General features: G+C 40.5%; 1 protein-coding gene across 2 annotated transcripts; it reads right to left on the reverse strand.

Moving 5' to 3' along the window:
- Positions 1 to 217: 217 nt before the first annotated feature.
- On the reverse strand, positions 218 to 14,262 carry TAT (tyrosine aminotransferase). Of its 2 annotated transcripts, XM_055412386.2 has the most exons (12): positions 13,847 to 14,251; positions 13,604 to 13,708; positions 11,863 to 11,930; positions 10,849 to 11,007; positions 10,493 to 10,631; positions 10,030 to 10,082; positions 8,951 to 9,103; positions 8,164 to 8,292; positions 7,770 to 7,853; positions 6,277 to 6,375; positions 5,371 to 5,531; positions 218 to 562 (listed from the first exon to the last, which is right to left on the reverse strand). In XM_055412386.2, the coding sequence occupies exons 1-11, from the start codon at positions 14,079 to 14,081 to the stop codon at positions 5,391 to 5,393; spliced, it is 1,365 nt and encodes a 454-aa protein (XP_055268361.2). In that variant the 5' UTR covers positions 14,082 to 14,251; the 3' UTR covers positions 218 to 562; positions 5,371 to 5,390. The 2 variants fall into 2 exon arrangements, with proteins under 2 accessions (XP_055268361.2, XP_088686330.1); XM_088830204.1 differs by lacking the exon at positions 5,371 to 5,531 and having other exon boundaries at positions 13,847 to 14,262.
- Positions 14,263 to 17,828: the final 3,566 nt, after the last annotated feature.

The following is a 17,828-nucleotide window of genomic DNA, read 5'->3' on the forward strand; positions in this document are numbered from 1 at the left end:
AATAGTCTAGTTCAAGATCACCATAAGGAACAAAGGTGTGGCTGTGGGAGAGGGTGGCCATAATAGGGGTAGGATTTACAGTGCCTCCAGTCTGAGATAGGCAGGAGGCCTTAACAGGTGTTGGTTGGATTATCCACAGAAATACTGAAACTTCCCACATGTCAAGGCCCTAAGTAAACAGAGTATACAGAAAGGGTATAAAGTAATATAGCACATATTTTATTTTTTTAAATTTTTACTGGAGTATAACTGATTTACAATGTTGTGTTATAGCCTATATGTTAAAGGATAGTTATTGTGTGACTCAGAGAACAGAAATCCTGAGAGGACAATCAATATGTTAGACTTCTCAGTTCAGTTGCTCAGTCGTGTCCAACTCTTTGAGACTCCATGGACTGCAGTACGCCAGGCTTCCCTGTCCATCACCAACTCCTGGAGCTTACTCAAATGCATGTCCATTGACTCAGTGATGCCATCCAACCATCTCATCTTCTGTTTTCCCCTTCTCCTCCTGCCTTCAATCATTCCCAGCATCAGGGTCTTTTCAAATGAGACTTCTAGCCTGAGAAAAAAAGCAGCTTCAAAGAGGCTGTAAGGATGGCACTGTCTTTCAGGAAACAGCCAAGTTACACTTAAGGAAAAAAGGAGAAGGAAATATTCTCAACAATTTGGGAATGGCACAGAATTTTATCTGCCATGGAAGAATTCCAGGGGAAAACAATTGAAGGAGGAAGCATGAGGTGGGAGGGACCAAAAAGTATGGGAATTTCTATAACAATATCACAAACCAGATAACGTGAAAATAAATATGTGGGCTTCAAAACACCTAGATAAGTTAAATCAAATCTAAAAGACATACTTTCAGATTCAGAGCTAATTTTGCAAGAGGGTAAGGGTACCTCTCAAGGATCACAAAGAGAGAACTAAAAACTAGAAGAAGAAAAAAAAGAGTATGGTTGGGACTTTCCTGAAGGTCCAGTGGTTAATAATCTGCCTTCCAAAACAGGGGACGACGGTTTGATCCCTGGTTAGGAACTAAGCCTGCTCATGCCACAACTATTACTTTCCACAAGTACAGAAGTTCTCTTGCTCTAGAGCCTGTGCTCTGCAACAAGAGAAGCCTGCCTACCTTAACTAGAGAAGCCCCTGCATGCCACAACAAACACTCAGTGCAGCCAAAAATAATATTTATTTTTTAAAAAAAGAGTATGGTTATGCTGGCGCTATCTCAGTAACTAGGCTTCCCAAGTGACTCAGTGGTAAAGAATCTGCCTTCCAATGCAAGAGACACCAGTTTGATCCCCAGGTGGGGAAAATCCCCTGGAGGAGGAAATGACAACCCACTCCAATATTCTTGCCAGACAAGTCCCATGGACAGAGGAGCCTGGTGGGATACAGTCTGTGGGATCATAAAGAATCAGACACAACTAAACAACTGAACCCAGCACACATCTCAGTAATCAAGAGGTCTGGATTTTAAGATGCGGAGAGGAGGCCTTAGGCCCAAGTAAGACAGGCAGTCAGAATTTAAACTCTGCATGAAATCAGGACCTTTCAAATGCTAAGCTTGAACAAAAGGATGAATTAAAAATTAATCTCCCTTGGTCTGCCTTTTGGAAGAAAAATAAAATCTCTCCCATGAGAATCTGTAACCACAGGCATTCCTTCACATGGATTTGGTGTTCAATTGCATTCTACCTACCTTAATGGTCTGGAATCCCAAGCTGAGAAATTCACGTGAGAAGTGGTCCTAATCCAGGAGTTTTAATAACAGAAAAGATGAGTAGAAGGGGGATATTCTAAAATTGTGTTGATGGTGGTATGATTGTCCTTCGTTCTATTACTGTGCTTTATTTCACTGATTTTTTTTCATGTGTTGAACCATTCTCATATTCCAGGAATAAATCCCACTTGGTCAAATCTGCTGTTGAATTCAGATTGCTGGTCCTGTGCTCATCTTCTCTATATTGTCCAATTTTAGCGCATGTGCTGCTAAAGCAAGAAGTCCCTGTGGTTTTATTTTTTAAATAGGGGATAATGTACTTTCGCATTTCAATTTTCAAATAAGTAAATGTCTCAAGGAGCAAGAATTATTTTCTATGCCTGAAACGTTGACAAAAATTAAGACCCACATGCTCATTTGCAGACTCTTTTCTTCCCAGAACTGGTATCACCTCCTTCCTACATAATACACCTCAACTAGAATATCAGAAAGCGACCGTTTCTTCCGAAGGTGCTGTGCAATAATCTGACCCACAGAGAGAATCCAGATTTGAGGTTTCTATGTCACCGCATGAAACCCATCTGCAAACTGTTTAAAGTAAGAGTATGAATAACATGTCCCTGGAATTCACTTCTCCAAAGAACTCAATAATTCAACCTTTCAGTTCAGTTCAGTCGCTCAGTCCTGTCTGACTCTTTGCGACCCCATGAATCACAGCACACCAGGCCTCCCTGTCCATCACCAACTCCTGGAGTTCACTCAAACTCATGTCCATCGAGTCGGTGATGCCATCCAGCCATCTCATTCTTTGTCGTCCCCCTTCTCCTCCTGCCCCCAATCCCTCCCCAATTCAACCTTTGGGGTACTTAAAATTCAGCCCCCCAAGCACAGTAATGTGTGGTGTGCGTGGAGGTCAGCGGAGGATTCATCTTTCTGGCTCAGCAGAAATCCAAACACGTATGTCAGGTACGTGAAAAGCAAGATTCTTTGAAGAAAAGTTCCAGGGACCATACTTCTGAAAACTGACAACAGCTACTGGGAATTTCTTTTTCCGTTTCACAAGTCAAGGAACTTACTGGCACCTGCCCAGAGCTAGGTATAGGTTAACCCACTTCATTCCCAATCCAGTCTTCGAAAGCCGCCACCCAGCCCGTACCCGGGCGTTCGTGGTTGCTAGGGACTAGAGTGGGATGGTTTGTGGTATCGGGCCAGTGATGACTCGCCGGTTACCGGGTAAACGATGCTTTGGTTAGAATTCACAGCTGCGAGCCGTTGTTTCCGAACTGTTAACGTATCCTTCGTTTTATCCTCGGATACTTGGACGTCCTGCTGTGGCCATCGCGAGGCGGCTGGAAATTGTCTCTTGAGAATTTTAATCTTGTTTGGAAGCAGCCCCGGCCAGTGGTTCCTTTTTTTTTTTTTTTTTATCTAGGATCACCCATGACGTGATGGACACCTCAGAAATGTCATCCCTCCTTTGATTTCCATAGGAAGCTGAATTAGAAAGTTGTGCTTAGTCGCTTAGCCGTGTCCGACTCTTTGCGACCCCATGGACTGTAGCCCACCAGGCTCCTCTGTCCATGGGGATTCTCCAGGCAAGAATACTGGAGTTGGGTTGCCATGCCCTCCTTCAGGGGAATCTTCCCAACCCAGGGATCGAACCTAGGTCTCCCGCATTGCAGGCAGATTGTTTACCGTCTGAGCCACCAGGGAAGACCAAGTAACAGTTAACGTTGAAAAAAAAAAAGAGAGAAAAAGGAAAAATTCATGTAAACATTTACGTGTACATAGAATAATCTCGACGAACTGGATGGCAACTGCTATTGTGATTACCTCAGGAGAGAAATGGGTGGCTGAAGGATGCGCATGAATGTTTTGGGTTTTTGGGTTTTTTTTTTTCATCGTTTGAAATTTGTGTTTTAATCTTTGTGTTTTAATTTGTGTTTTAATATTTGAATGTTCATTTGACTCCCTTACCAAAATGTAGGTATCAAGGAAATTTGGAAACAAGACGTCTGTCTAGATGCCCTAATGCTGGATAGAATTATACATTATGTGTGAAGATAAAACATTTTGTGTAAACCACTAAGTTTTCCTGTTTATTTCTGGACAAACATCCCTGGGAATTGGGGCGGGAAGTACAGGAAAAGAGGAGCCAGGAATTTTCAAAAAGTCGGTAGGGTTGGCATACAGGAAACAAATTTTTATCATCTCAATCACTTGTATATTCCTTTTGGATTTGCTGAAGAAAATTGAAGGGTAAATTTTAGTTGATTTCACTAAAGTCCAACTAGATTGGAAGGGGACATTTGATGTTTGTTTTTGTAAAGGAAGTTAATTGAGTTGGCAGTGGTTGGCAGGGTTGGGACTCGAAGTTTCTATTCTAGACAAGGAAAACATCCTTTAATAAGGAATCTCCAGGATGATTATGATACATTCCTTCCCCTAACCTTGTAAGACAACTTCAGGTTCCCTCCTCCAAGGGAATGGTGAGGAAAAAAAAGTAGGCAACTGTACCTAAGAGGATTTGCAGACAAAAATCTCGTATTGAAAAAAGATCCTGGACACAGCTCATTCTCCTGGTTAGCTGAACCAGTTCAATTTGTTACCCAGTAAGTGGTTAGTGGATCTAGGCAACAAAGAAATAAATGAAACCTAGTGGGTAATACATCAACCAGGTTGAGCAATAAGCAGCACCTGGGGATAGAAATTCCCCACAGAGGAGAAAAATGGCATCACAGAAGAGAATACTTAGTAAAATTTATTAAAATAAAAAAAGAAAAACAATAATTTATGCCCTTGGCAAAATAAAAGATCTTGTCAATATAAATGTTTCCTAGAAAACATATGAAAAGATAATATAATATATATATCAATAAATCAGTATCAATGGTACAGCAAAAGTAATAATGATTGTATAACACTGACAAGTGAGGATAATTCTGGCCCTTGCACAGCAGCATTTCTGGAAGGCCCTCTGATGCCTCCTTTTTTTTTTAGTACAGTTAATCCTTCATTTTAAGAAAGCCTGATATACATATATCTATATTTATAAACTCTATCAATTAAATTTATTTGTGTCACAAAATAATTCTCTACCAAAAAATCAACAAGTTTCTGTAATGTATCCTTCAAACTGGCAAATTTTCTTAATAGGTTTAGAATTAACCAAATATATGTGTCCCCAACTTCTTTCCTTCTAGCACTATTTCCTACAGTGAGGTATACCTGAAGTGAGCCAGAAGAGTTGGGCTTCAAACCTGACTAGAGACAGTATGTTCTTACTTAGAATAAAAGGAAATGGTTGGGGGCACAAGTTCCCTCAATCTTTTGTTTCTCGAATCCTAAGCTCTTGATTTTCTTGTCCCTTCTGTTTCCTGGGCAACTTTGTTCACCTGGTACTCTCAAGATAAAAGGAGGAAGTCGAATGGGAGAGGGACGGATTAATGAATTAGTGAGTCACTCCAGCAGAGCACAGTGAGATGCAATCTGGGGTTTAGAGTGTGTGTGTGAGGCTATAGCTGGGGGAAAGCCAGAACAATTCTCTGCCCTTGACGTGGTGTTTGTGAGGCTCCTATCCCAGCAGGAGCACCTGATTCCTGGAGGGGCAGGAGGGTTCAGTCTAGTTTCCCAGACGGAACACATACTCAGGAGGATGGACTCCATCCTATTTGTCACATTCCTCCTGGCTCCCTTCAGTACAATGGTAGTGCTGTTCACAGAATTCCTGGATCCGGCTACAGGCCTCCAGCATCATCACTTCAGGGACTGTGATTACCACTCGGAAGAAATTTGGATACTCAAAGCACTGCAAAAATAAAAGCCTGTTATTCTCAGAGCAGTTGAATCAGTGACTAGACCACCCTAGTATGACCAGGGCCCTAATCAGCAAGAGGCAGCAACACTATTTACCCAGGGCTATCAGTTCCCACCATTGGGATGCTGAACCAGTAACTGAGTTAATTTATCTTAAAAGGAATTTGTGGAACAAGCTTGATTTCCTCTCACTTAGAATGTCCAACTACAATTTTTCTTCCTGAATCAGATGGGATAATGAGGAGGAAGAAACAAATTTTTAATAGAGGTCATGACACCTACCAGTAAGAATCTTTTCAAAAGAGAATACAGTAGTCCCTTAGTAGCCATAGAGGGGTTGGTTCCATAACCGCTGAGAGTACTAAAATCCGAGGATGCTCAAGTTCCATATATAAAATGGCATAGTACTTGCATAACCTACATACATCCTCCTGTGTACTTTAAATAATCTCTGGGTTACTTATAATACCTAATACAGTGTAAATGCTATGTACATAGTTGTCAGGCTACAGCAGATTCAAGTTTTACTTTGGGGCACTTTCTGGAATTTTTTTTCTTCTAATATTTTTCCATCCCCAGTTGGTTGAATACTTGGATGCGGAACCTGCACATATAAAGGCCAACTGTACACTTTGTTGGGGGAGGAAAAGGCTAAAGACCAGCTCAGGGAGAGCTCCCAAGGCACTATACACCATTGAGAGTTTCTAAAGAAACCTGAGAGGGATTTAAGCACTCACCGTTGCTGGGAGGCAGTGGACAGATTGTTCGGCAACTAACCGCTCTGTGAACTCCACATCATTCTCAAATTCTGGGAAATGTTCCATCTCAATTCCAACCTATACCAATAACAGGGAGAGGCAAACTGATCATAAGAAGGGGAAACAGGCCAACTCCCTATGCCAGAAATCAAGGCAGGGACTGCTCTAAAAAATATCTTGGAACTCCACTGCTGATAACTGAGAGTTCTTGCTCTCATGAGCTTGTGGAATTTCTCATAGGGAAGAGAGGATATATTCATATTAATATTTTAGTTTATTGAAGAGTTCCTTCTTGGATGCTGATAAATGAAAGCTGAAAATAGGATGTTAGTGCTCTTTTAAAAAGGCACTATTGGTACTATGGGCCAGGCTAGTCTTGAGTGCATGGAACTACCCTGCCCATTTTTTAAAAATATTCAGCATTGCTGGCCCACAAGATGCCAATAGCACCTTTCAGTCCTTCTAAAAACAAACAACATTCCTATATATCCCCAAACACTCCAAGGGAACCAGATCTCTCCAGGTTGAGAGCTACAGTAGTGTAGAAAGCCTCTTATTTGTGTCATATCATCTCTGTATCTGCATATAAAATAATTCTCTGTATTGAAAAGTTGTCATTTTAAGAGGTTTTTTTCTTTCTTTCTTTTAGCACTGAGTTTATTTTTATTTTTTTAATTTATTTACTTCAAATTGGAGGCTAATTACTTTACATTATTGTATTGGTTTTGTCATACATTGACATGAATCTGCCCCGCGTGTACATGTGTTCCCCATCCTGAACCCCCCTCCCACCTCCCTCCCCATCCGATCCCTCTGGGTCATCACAGTGCACCAGCCCAGAGTATCCTGTATCATGCATCAAACTCGGGCTGGTGATTCGTTCGTTTCACATATGATAATATACATGTTTCAATGCCATTCTCCCAAATCATCCCACCCTTGCCCTCTCCCACAAAGTCCAAAAGACTGTTCTATACATCTGTGTCTCTTTTGCTGTCTCCTATACAGGGTTATTGTTATCATCTTTCTAAATACCATATATATGTGTTAGTATACTGTATTGGTATTTTTCTTTCTGGCTTACTTCACTCTGTACAATAGGCTCCAGTTTCATCCACCTCATTAGAACTGATTCAAATGCATTCTTTTTAATTACTGAGTAATACTCCATTGTGTATATGCACCACAGCTTTCTTATGCATTCGTCTGCAGATGGACATCTAGGTTGTTTCCATGTCCTGGCTATTCTAAACAGTGCTGCGATGAACACTGGAGTACATGTGTCTCTTTCAATTCTGGTTTCCTCAGAAATGCCCAGGAGTAGCACTGAGTTTAAACCATGTCAGTGGGACAATTCAGAACAAGGCAGTTCCTAAACTGACTGGCTCAGGAGCCCATATGGTTGTCTTTGTGAGCATTGCAGAACTGGCTTCCCTCACCTGCCACCAAGTGCCTGGCACCCACATACTCACCATGAGGTACATGGCCCCAGAAGGGCGAATGGGCTGGAGTCCGGGGATGGCAGCCAATGCCCCATAGCAGAGATCCGCATTGGACTATGAGAAGAGGAAGAGACATCAAGGATGAAAACTTAAGCTAGAGAAAAACCGGGTCATTAAAAAGAAAGCCCACATCAAAGGCGGGGAACCTAGGTTTGCTCTGCTGGCATAAGGAGTTAACAAGAAAAAAACTCTGCCCACTCAAAGCTTTAGGCCAGGAGCAGAGTGGATTGCCAGAAGTTAGAGAAATGTATGGATGAATGTTGACAATGATGCCACCTTCTGGCTTGGAAGCCCCATGATGGAGCAAAATTCCACTGGAGTCATTCCCTGACTCCCAAAGTGGAAGGCCACAGGCTGCCCTTACCTTGAGGAAGCTTAGAGTGTTGTGGTAGAACTCTTGAGGGGTGCGACACAAGATGCTTTTCAGAGCTCCCTGGACAAGGGTGCAGGGGCCCAGGATCCGTTGACTTAGCTTCGTCAGCCCATCTCGGATCTAAAAGCCCCCCAGCAAACACATTATTTAGCCTTTCTTAAGCATCCCTGCTGTGGAGATTCATGTTCTAACCATTCTTTGTATAGTGTTTATTTTTATTTATTTTTAATTTTTTTGTTGTTATTGTTATCTTCTATCTAGGCAGAGTTAGGGTTAGTTTTTGATCTCTGGAGACGTGGTGGTGCCTCATGTCATTCTTAAATCAGACCACCTGGGTTTGTAGCCCAGCTCTGCCACACACTGACTGTGTGACTCTGAGAAAATTATACAACCTATCTGAGTTCATTTTTATCAGCTGTAACATGGAGATAATACTGGCCTCACAGGGTTGTTGGGAGAATTACATTGAAATAAAGTACATAAAGCACAGGCACCTTGTAAGCCCACAAATAGTATTAGGGATCATTACTGCTTGTTGCTTCTTTTTGTGTGGTAATAAAATTGGAGGTAGATGGAACTTCCTCACCAACACAGAAAAACTGAGTTCTGGAGAGAAATAACTAGTACTATCTTTATACAATGTCTTTCCAGGCACACAGAACTACAGGATCAAGAAAGGAAAATCTCACATCTATACCACCACTGTGAGATAAAGCAAGCAAGTAATAAGTAAACAAATAAATAAATATTTAGAATATACATATATACATATTCTCACCTCATTGCCAAAAATATCTCTTCGGTCATGGATAAGGATCCAGCCCATCCTCCAGCCAGGAACTAGCCAGCGCTTGGCCAGCCCTCCACAGGACAGGATGGGAACATTGCTGCTGAGGGTGGCCAGAGGCTCAAATTTGGAATCTGAAAACACCTGAGGAGAAGAGACGCTTCTTACAGTTGTTTTCTGGCTTCTCTCCAAATCCCATGCCTCCCCAAATTTTCCTTATATCGTTAAGCACAGGGCCTCAGATTTACAGGCTCTTTCTACCCTGAAGCATGACTGGGATTTCAAGAAGCTTCAAAGGGAACTATCCAAAAACATTTAACCTGGTGTCTTCTCTGGGTTTCATTTCAGTTCAGTTCAGTCGCTCAGTCATGTCCGACTCTCCGCGACCCCATGAATCCACAGCACACCAGGCCTCCCTGTCCATCACCAACTCCCGGAGTTCACTCAAACCCACTTCCATCAAGTCGGTGATGCTATCCAGCCATCTCAATCTCTGTCGTCCCCGTCTCCTCCTGCCCCCAATCTTTCCCAGCATCAGAGTCTTTTCCAGTGCGTCAACTCGTTGCATGAGGTGGCCAAAGTATTGCAGTTTCAGCTTCAGCATCAGTCCTTCCAATGAACACCCAGGATTGATCTCCTTTAGAATGGACTGGTTGGATCTCCTTGCAGTCCAAGGGACTTTCAAGAGTCTTCTCCAGCACCACAGTTCAAAAGCATCAATTCTTCGGCAATCAGCTTTCTTCACAGCCCAACTCTCACATCCGTACATGACCACCGGAAAAACCATAGCCTTGACTAGATGGACATTTATTGGCAAAATTTTGTCTCTGCTTTTTAATATGCTATCTAGGTTGGTCATAACATTCCTTCCAAGGAGTAAGCATCTTTTAATTTCATGGCTGCAATCAGCATCTGCAGTGATTTGGAGCCCAAAAAAATAAAGTCTGACACTGTTTCCCCATCTATTTCCCAAGAAGCCTAAAATGAAGAAACTGGTCCCAGCCCAGTAATACGTACAACCCCTGACTCTAGGGAATGAATGAAATAATTAGATCCTGCCCAAGACTCACCATGTCTCCATAGATCTCATCAGCTAAGATGGGGACACACTGCCTTGCAGCCACTGAAAATAAGAGAAACATACTGGTGTCATTTTTAATGTGAATTGCCTTGGCACTTAAATGTTTACCTGGGCTTATACTTTACACTTCATGTTTGTGGATTTTGTCTTCCTCTTTAAGAACTACAAATTCTTCTCATACTCTTCCAGGGTACAGAGCCTAAATTTGCTGTTTAATTAACTAGATATTTCAAATCCTTTCTTCCACATGACGGGAGTGATAAAGAGGCAAGTCTTTTTCTCCTTCTTTCTACCTTTCCAGTGGCACACCACTCACTAGGGACCCCACTGGAGCCCTCCGACCTCTATCCTAGTCTCAGAACTTAGTGAAGGACTTCTTTCTCACTCCAGGAAACAGCTAAAGGATTCCATCCCCGTCTTCTTTCCTGTCAAGTGAAATCTGTTGGACTTGCCTGCCAAAATTTTTTGGAGATGACGTCTACTGAACACTGACCCGCAAGGGTTTGATGGATTGTTGACAATAAGACAAACTGTCTTTTCATCAATCAGAGATTCTAGTTGTTTCAGGTCAATTTCCCAATTCTTCTCTGGCTGGGGAGGGAAAAAACAGTGAGATCAAGATGATTCTGAAAATTTTAGGAAGACTACTCACTTCACTCAAAGGTATAAGTCCCAAAATGCATCTGTGGCCCCCGACTCTTCAGATCTTTCTCTGCTAAGAAAATGGTCATGTATTTTTATGAAGTAGTAATTGAGCATTTATATCTAAAATTATCTAATTTGTATCTAAAATTAAAAAGTCATTTACCAATAAATTGTAGAGTTTAACCTCAATTCCCATAGATTCAGCCAGAGTCCTGTAGAGAGAGAAGCCGGGTCTCGGAACTAGGATGTTTTGCCCTGGGTTGGCCAACACAGCCAAACACAGTTCAATAGCCTGACTGCAGCCACTTGTCAGAATGACATCCTGTGAAGAAAAGTTTTGTTTTGTTAGGGGTTCCAACAGCAACAGGAGGAAAGGGATTATCAGATGAGTGAGTGGGAAGCAAAAAATAAACTTACTTTTAAAAATCGTATGTAAAGTAGCAGGGATTGTACTAGGCCAAAATTTAAAGAAACAAATATGTTTATACATGTCCATATTTAGAGGTTGTTGAAAATGCTGGCCACTTAGAAGAAATAAATCACTTTAAAAAGGATAGGTTAGCTGTGACTCAGCAGACCTCCATGAGAGGTCATTATGACCTTGGACTTTTTCACCTGGTTATTTATTTACTTTTGACCACAGATTTGAAGCATGGCTCTCTTCTGAAATACAAAGGGCTCCCCTTAACGTTAAGAAATGTTGACCTCCACCCTATAAACAACAAAGTGGAGGGCATTTAAACTTGACCCTGCCATCAGTCCAATATGCCATGGAAACTCGATCCTCCCATCTAAGTGACCTTAGGTAAGTCAAGGGAACTACAGATTAATAAAAGAGCCTATTGGCAAAATTAAAATTTTCAATTATTTGGTATTTATGAATTACTGTTTTTCAATGATCTTTTGCAGAGAATCAAATATAGGGTGACCTCTGAGTCCTTTGAGCCTCCTTGAGACAGATATCACATAAGTTGTATGAAATGTTATTATCATACTATAATTACATTAAATTTAATCACTGACTAGTGGCCTCCCCATATTACAAAGTCCTGGAATTGCCAAAGGGAAATTATTCTTAGTTTTTGTTTCCCTTGAAACCCTTATTCCTCTGGAACAACAACAAAGGGTAGAGTTTGCCTGGTATCGCTTTAGAGCTGGCACCTCGTCTAGGGCTCACCTTAGCTTCCAGGGGTGCCTCGGGACAGTGGTAATAAGAAGCAACTTCCTCCCGACTGGATAAGTAGCCTGAGAAAAAAGAGCAGAAGGAGAAAGCTGGAAGTTTTCATCCCACGACTGACAGAGATGCCCTTGAGTCACAGGGCTTCAAGGCTAACTTCATACCTTACAATTTTATAATCAGCACACAAATGTATAAATAATAACAAAAAGTGTTCACAAAACTATAAAATACTCTGCAGCATCTTGGTTACTGTGATTATGTTTTATTTTCTTTTAGATTATTTAATCTAAAATACAGGATTTAGATTATTTTCAAATCCCTTTCAGGGATTATATTTGAAAACTTGTAATTAATGAGTTCATTACACTGGGTTCATTTTAACTTTTTCACATTGTATTGTATACCTATTAGTATTTTCCTTTTATATTTAAATTAAAATATTTTCCTTTTAAATTATATTTTCATGCAAAGTTTCCAAATGTTGGCTTGCAAGCCTGAAGTATAGACAGTCTCATACCAATTATTATGTTTTACAGAATTGCTGTCCAAAAAGATTATCTTCAGTTACCAAAGTGAGAGGCAATATTTCCTAATGTTTGTTAACTTAAATAGGTACAGATAGTTCTCTTGAAATTAATCAGCATTTCCTTAATTGCTAATAAAAAACACAGATAAACATTATCTCTGTTTCCTTTGGCATGAAGTGTTCATATCCTTTGAGTATTTGTCAAGTGGAGACTTGGTTTTAGGTTTCAGGTTAAATCAGTTTCTTAATACTTTGAATATAAAAGTCATAATAAACATTAAAAAAATTGAAGTATAGTTGATTTACAAAATGGTGTTAATTTCTGCTGTACAGCAAGCTGATTCAGTTATACATATATATTCTTTTTCATATTCCCTTTCAATATGTATAAACTCTTTTTACAACTAACTTTTGGTCTTATTTTGTTCTGACTTTTATTTATGAAGCTGTATAAAATGTAAATAATCAACCTAAAAATCATGTCCCTGATATCTCTTCAAAGTGTTTTTAAATTCTATTTTTGCATGAAGCTGATTTTTATGCTGCACATACACACAGTGGGGAAGTGTGTGTCACTGAAACAAAGATAAGGAGTCACTTATTTTACCAGAATGCTTAGGGTAGGAATGTTCAATACATGGAGAGAGTGACTCCTAAATAAAATTATTCCTGCCTTAAACAACCTTCTGTCCTCTAATAGAACAACTTATTCTTTGCTGTTGCTTTTGTTTGTTTGTTTTTGCTTTGAAACAAGCACAGTTACATTGAGAGTGTGACCAAGACCATAATTAAAATAAATGTTGAATGTGCAGAGGAGGAGAAATAAGGCCAAGAAGTATTTACATAGGGCAGTAAGTAAATTGTTTTAGGAGCTAGATGGCTCTGTCAAGAAGCAGCTGCAGCCAAATTCAAGGCCTCCGTGGAGAAGGAGCAATGATAGGATAGGAGCGTTCTTTGAGCAGAGTGTCTAATGGGAACCTAGGGCAGGGAGGTGCCATAATGCCAGAGGAAGCCAGGAAAGAAGATGGACCTTGATGGCTTGAGGTTAAGCATTCTGAGACTCCTTTCCCCAAATTTAACAGCCGTATTATCTTAGCCTCTCCTTAGGAATTATGCATCAGGAAAGCAAAGAGAACTGCTAGAAATTTAGTCCTGTCAGAAGAGCACAGAAGATTTGGAAACTGCCAGATTAGAGTCTCAGGGGGAACTTACCAATGGCGGGGACATAGCCATTAAACTTCCCTGAGTCAAGGGCATCTTTCATTGCTTGGGTAACTTCAGGATCTGTCAGCAGGTTTCCAAATACAGTAGGGTCCCCTTTTCAAGAACCACCAAGAGGTTATTTTTCCACGCCCAGGACCCAGACCCACCCTCCACTTCCATCCTCTCCGCCCAACCCATGAGGATGGGGGTGAGAGGAACAATTGCCTGCCTCTTGAAGTGTACTCTACTCACCAATCGACAAAGCAATCATGGTCTTGTTTGGATTTGGTTTCACCTTCATGTTGTCCACAATGGCCCGGATGGGATTGAAAGTTTTGTTGGACATGTCCGAGGGCCTCACGGACCATCTGGCCTTCCTGCTTTTCGCTTTTCCCAGCACAGAGCTTCTCCCAGCGACACTGACATGCACATCCTGAACTGAGGGGAGGCTGCCATGGTCCTGCATCTGAATCACATATGGGTCCATGACTAGCAAAGACTATGGGGAAAAGAAGGAGTCACTGTGACTCTAAGAACAGATACAGTCCAGTGGGGCAGCTACAGTTGGACCTAAACACTGGGGTAACTTTGCCAGACATCCCAGATATGTCTTTTCAAACTCCTTTCACGTATAAAGTAGCTTTGAATGAATGAGGGAAATTTTAAGACTTTTCACTCAGATGGAAAATAAGCAAAATAACCATTCTACAATATTAGCAGAGTGTTCCATTGAATGCTTATCTACTGTGAGATTCACAATGTGCTACATCATCACCACGAAAATTTAACCATGCTCTCAGCAAAACCAAGGAAGAATGACATGAAAACTAATGTTAAACAAGGAAAGTGTAGGTATCCCTTCCTTTCCATGCAAGGAAGAGTCTCCTTACACTTCAACAGATTGTGTCTTGTCCTGTGCAAAGAACAACCAGGAAGAACTATTCCATATTATTAGAAATTTAGTGTTAACATTATCATTAGTAAAAATAAAGCCCTATTCTATAAGCAGCTTACTGCCCTGTGGAAAAAGAAGTCAATACACCACAAAGTAAAAATCACGCATCCCAAATCACAAGGTTAGCTGAGGCTTAAGATTTTACCTTCCCAGTAAAGGAGAAGCAGCCTCCAAGCAGCCAAACCAGGAAGTTGCCTAAGTTCTTTGACAAGTGACAGTGATGGTGAATTCAGATACAACCTCTGTTGCCTGAAATAGTCCCACAAATGGGTGTTGGGCCTGAAACTCTTCATGCTATTGGTTCAGGTAAGAACGGAGCAACCAGCCCTCTTCTTTCCTCCCCTCCTCTTTGGTGCTTTTTACCTCTAACCCTGCCTCCACCTCCACCTCCACCACCAAATCAGGAATTTGAACACTTCAGCCTTCTGGAAACATCTGTGTTAACTCTTTCCAGGTAATTTGTGAGATGTTTGAAAGGATTGTCAGAGAGGTAGTTAGGATGACAGTTGGTAATTTTTATTAAATCTTTTTTTGTGACACAAAGACCTATTAAAATGTTAATAGTACAGAAATGTATAGAGTAAAAAGTGAGAGTCTTGCAAGGGCCAGGCAGTGGTAATGATCTGGCCATTTCTATCCATTCATCAAGATAGAGAGATGATAGTAGATCAATAGATCTACAGATGATAAACAGATAGGCGATAGACAGTAGATAGATTAGATGATGGATACATAGATACAGAATTGTATATATTTTCAAAACAGCTGAGATCGTGCTCTGCAACTTGTTCAGCAGCATGCTTATTTAATTCCTACCTCTGGGGCTCCTTTCCACAAAGTTCTACTCCAGTTAGAACAAACTGTGGCAACTAGAATAAATGAAGGCCCACTCCATAAACATTTTAAAAGTACAGGGTATCTAAGGCAACCGAAACCTGTGCAATTTTATCCTTGTGCTGTGAATTCTTAATTTTCCTGTTATGCAGTTATTGGAAAAATAAGATGTCAGGTGAGATCTAAACAAAAACCTTTGCTAAGTCAGCTCAGCAGACATCTCAGAATTCCTGTGAGCCTATGAAAAGTATCATCCACCCAAGGGTTAAGAGAAACCTCAGTGACCCCATGGCTCAACTCTTATCCGTTTACTTATTGAGAGACAGAGAGTTGTTTCATAAGCTCTGTCTTCTTCAGCTGTTTATTGGTGATTTGAGTCTCCACTGGAGTTGAACGACCTTTTATTTCTCTGGTCTTTCCATCTTCTTCTTTTCCCTCCATTTATTTATGTCTTTATTTTTTTAATTGGAGGCTAATTGCTTTACAATGTTTTGTTGCCTTCTGCCATACAATGATGAGAATCAGCCGTATGTATACATATATCCCTTCCAACTCGTAGTGCTTTGAAAAATTCACCTAATGCAGTCGCTTGCCCACTCCACTGAAGCAAGCATTTACCACTTCGTCTCACCAGTGGAGAAGCAAAAGCACCAGGCAGGTGCAGGAAGCCAGCCAAGTCAAAGAAAATTTAGGTTAATTATGAAGCCCTGAGCTGGACAACCCAGACTGCTTTGTTTCAAAAAGCTATGTTTAAAACATCTAAAAGACAGAAAAGGAAAGGTTTAGGTGTGTTACTTGGCACCCTATACATAGGCAAATGGCTCATTTTACTAAATACAGTTAACCATTTTACAGATAGACACATGCTTCGCAGGCTGGATCTACTACCCTTGGTGAGGTTGCCAAATGAGAACACGGTGCTGTTTCCAAAACACAAAGATCTTGTCAAAAGAGAAGTCCACCCTTTCCTAAACATATTTATTCCACCACCACCTCCATTTAAAATATATGTGTGCTGGAGAAAATCAGAAAATTTTAAAAGCATTTATAATCTACCACCACTCTTAATACATTAGTTTTACTTTTTCCTTACAAAGTTGGGGTCTTGTTCTATGTACATATTTTTTAAATTGAGAAAAAAAATTATATAACATAAAATTCACCATCTCAAAGTGTAAGATTCAGTGATTTTTAGTTCATTCACAACATTGTGCAACAATCGCCACCATCTAATTCCAAGACTTTTTTTCATTGTTCCAGAGAGAAACTCCATACCTATTAACTAGCCCCTCTCAATTTTCCTCTTCTTAGCTCCCAGCAACCACTAATTTACTTTCTGTCTCCATGGATTTGCCTATTCCTAATGTTTCACACAAATGGAATCATACAATATGTCATCTTTCAAGTCTGACTTCTTTCACTTAGCAAATGTTTTTCCAAGTTGTAGCATATTTCATTACTTCATTCCTATTATGGCTGAATAGTAGTCCATTGTGTGAATATATTCATTTGTTCATCTGTTCATCAGCTGCTGGACTTTTGGGTTGTTTCCACTTTTTGGCTATTAGAAATAATGTTGTTATTAACACTTAGATCCAGGTTTTCGTATGAACATATGTTTTCAATTCTCTTGAATATATACCTTGGTGGAGAGCTGCTGGACAATATTATGGATAGTTTTGCATTGTGAATTTTTAAATTATATCATGAATATTTTCTCATGCTCTGAAAAACATTCCATCATAGAGAATTATTAGAATTTATTGAATAATTTTCCTATTGTTGGACATGATGTGGAGTCTAGCTTTTACTTTTGTAAGAAATGCTGCCAAGAGCATCATTGTATATAAATATCAGTTCATACATGTTCAGTTCAGTTCAGTCGCTCAGTCGTGTCTGACTCTTTGCGACCCCATGAATCACAGCACACCAGGCCTCCCTGTCCATCACCAACTCCCGGAGTTCACTCAAACTCATGTCCACAGAGTCGGTGATGCCATCCAGCCATCTCATTCTCTGTCGTCCCCTTCTCCTCCTGCCCCCAAACTTTCCCAGCATCAGAGTCTTTTCCAGTGAGTCAACTCGTCGCATGAGGTGGCCAAAGTATTGCAGTTTCAGCTTCAGCATCAGTCCTTCCAATGAACACCCAGGATTGATCTCCTTTAGAATGGACTGATTGGATCTCCTTGCAGTACAAGGGACTCTCAAGAGTCTTCTCCAGCACCACAGTTCAAAAGCATCAATTATTCGGTGATCAGCTTTCTTTACAGTCCAACTCTCACATCCATACATGACCACGGGAAAAACCATAGCCTTGACCAGACATACATGTTATTATCTCCTTAATGTAAATTTTACTATACATGGACTTACCGCATTGAAGACAGCAAACATTTTGCTTTCACTCTTCTAGTAATTAAAGTATAATATTTAATCATATAATAA

Source organism: Moschus berezovskii, chromosome 22 (genome assembly GCF_049115385.1).
Source record: "Moschus berezovskii isolate FMDL1 chromosome 22, NW_MosBer_1.0, whole genome shotgun sequence".
Taxonomy (NCBI): Eukaryota; Metazoa; Chordata; class Mammalia; order Artiodactyla; family Moschidae; genus Moschus; species Moschus berezovskii.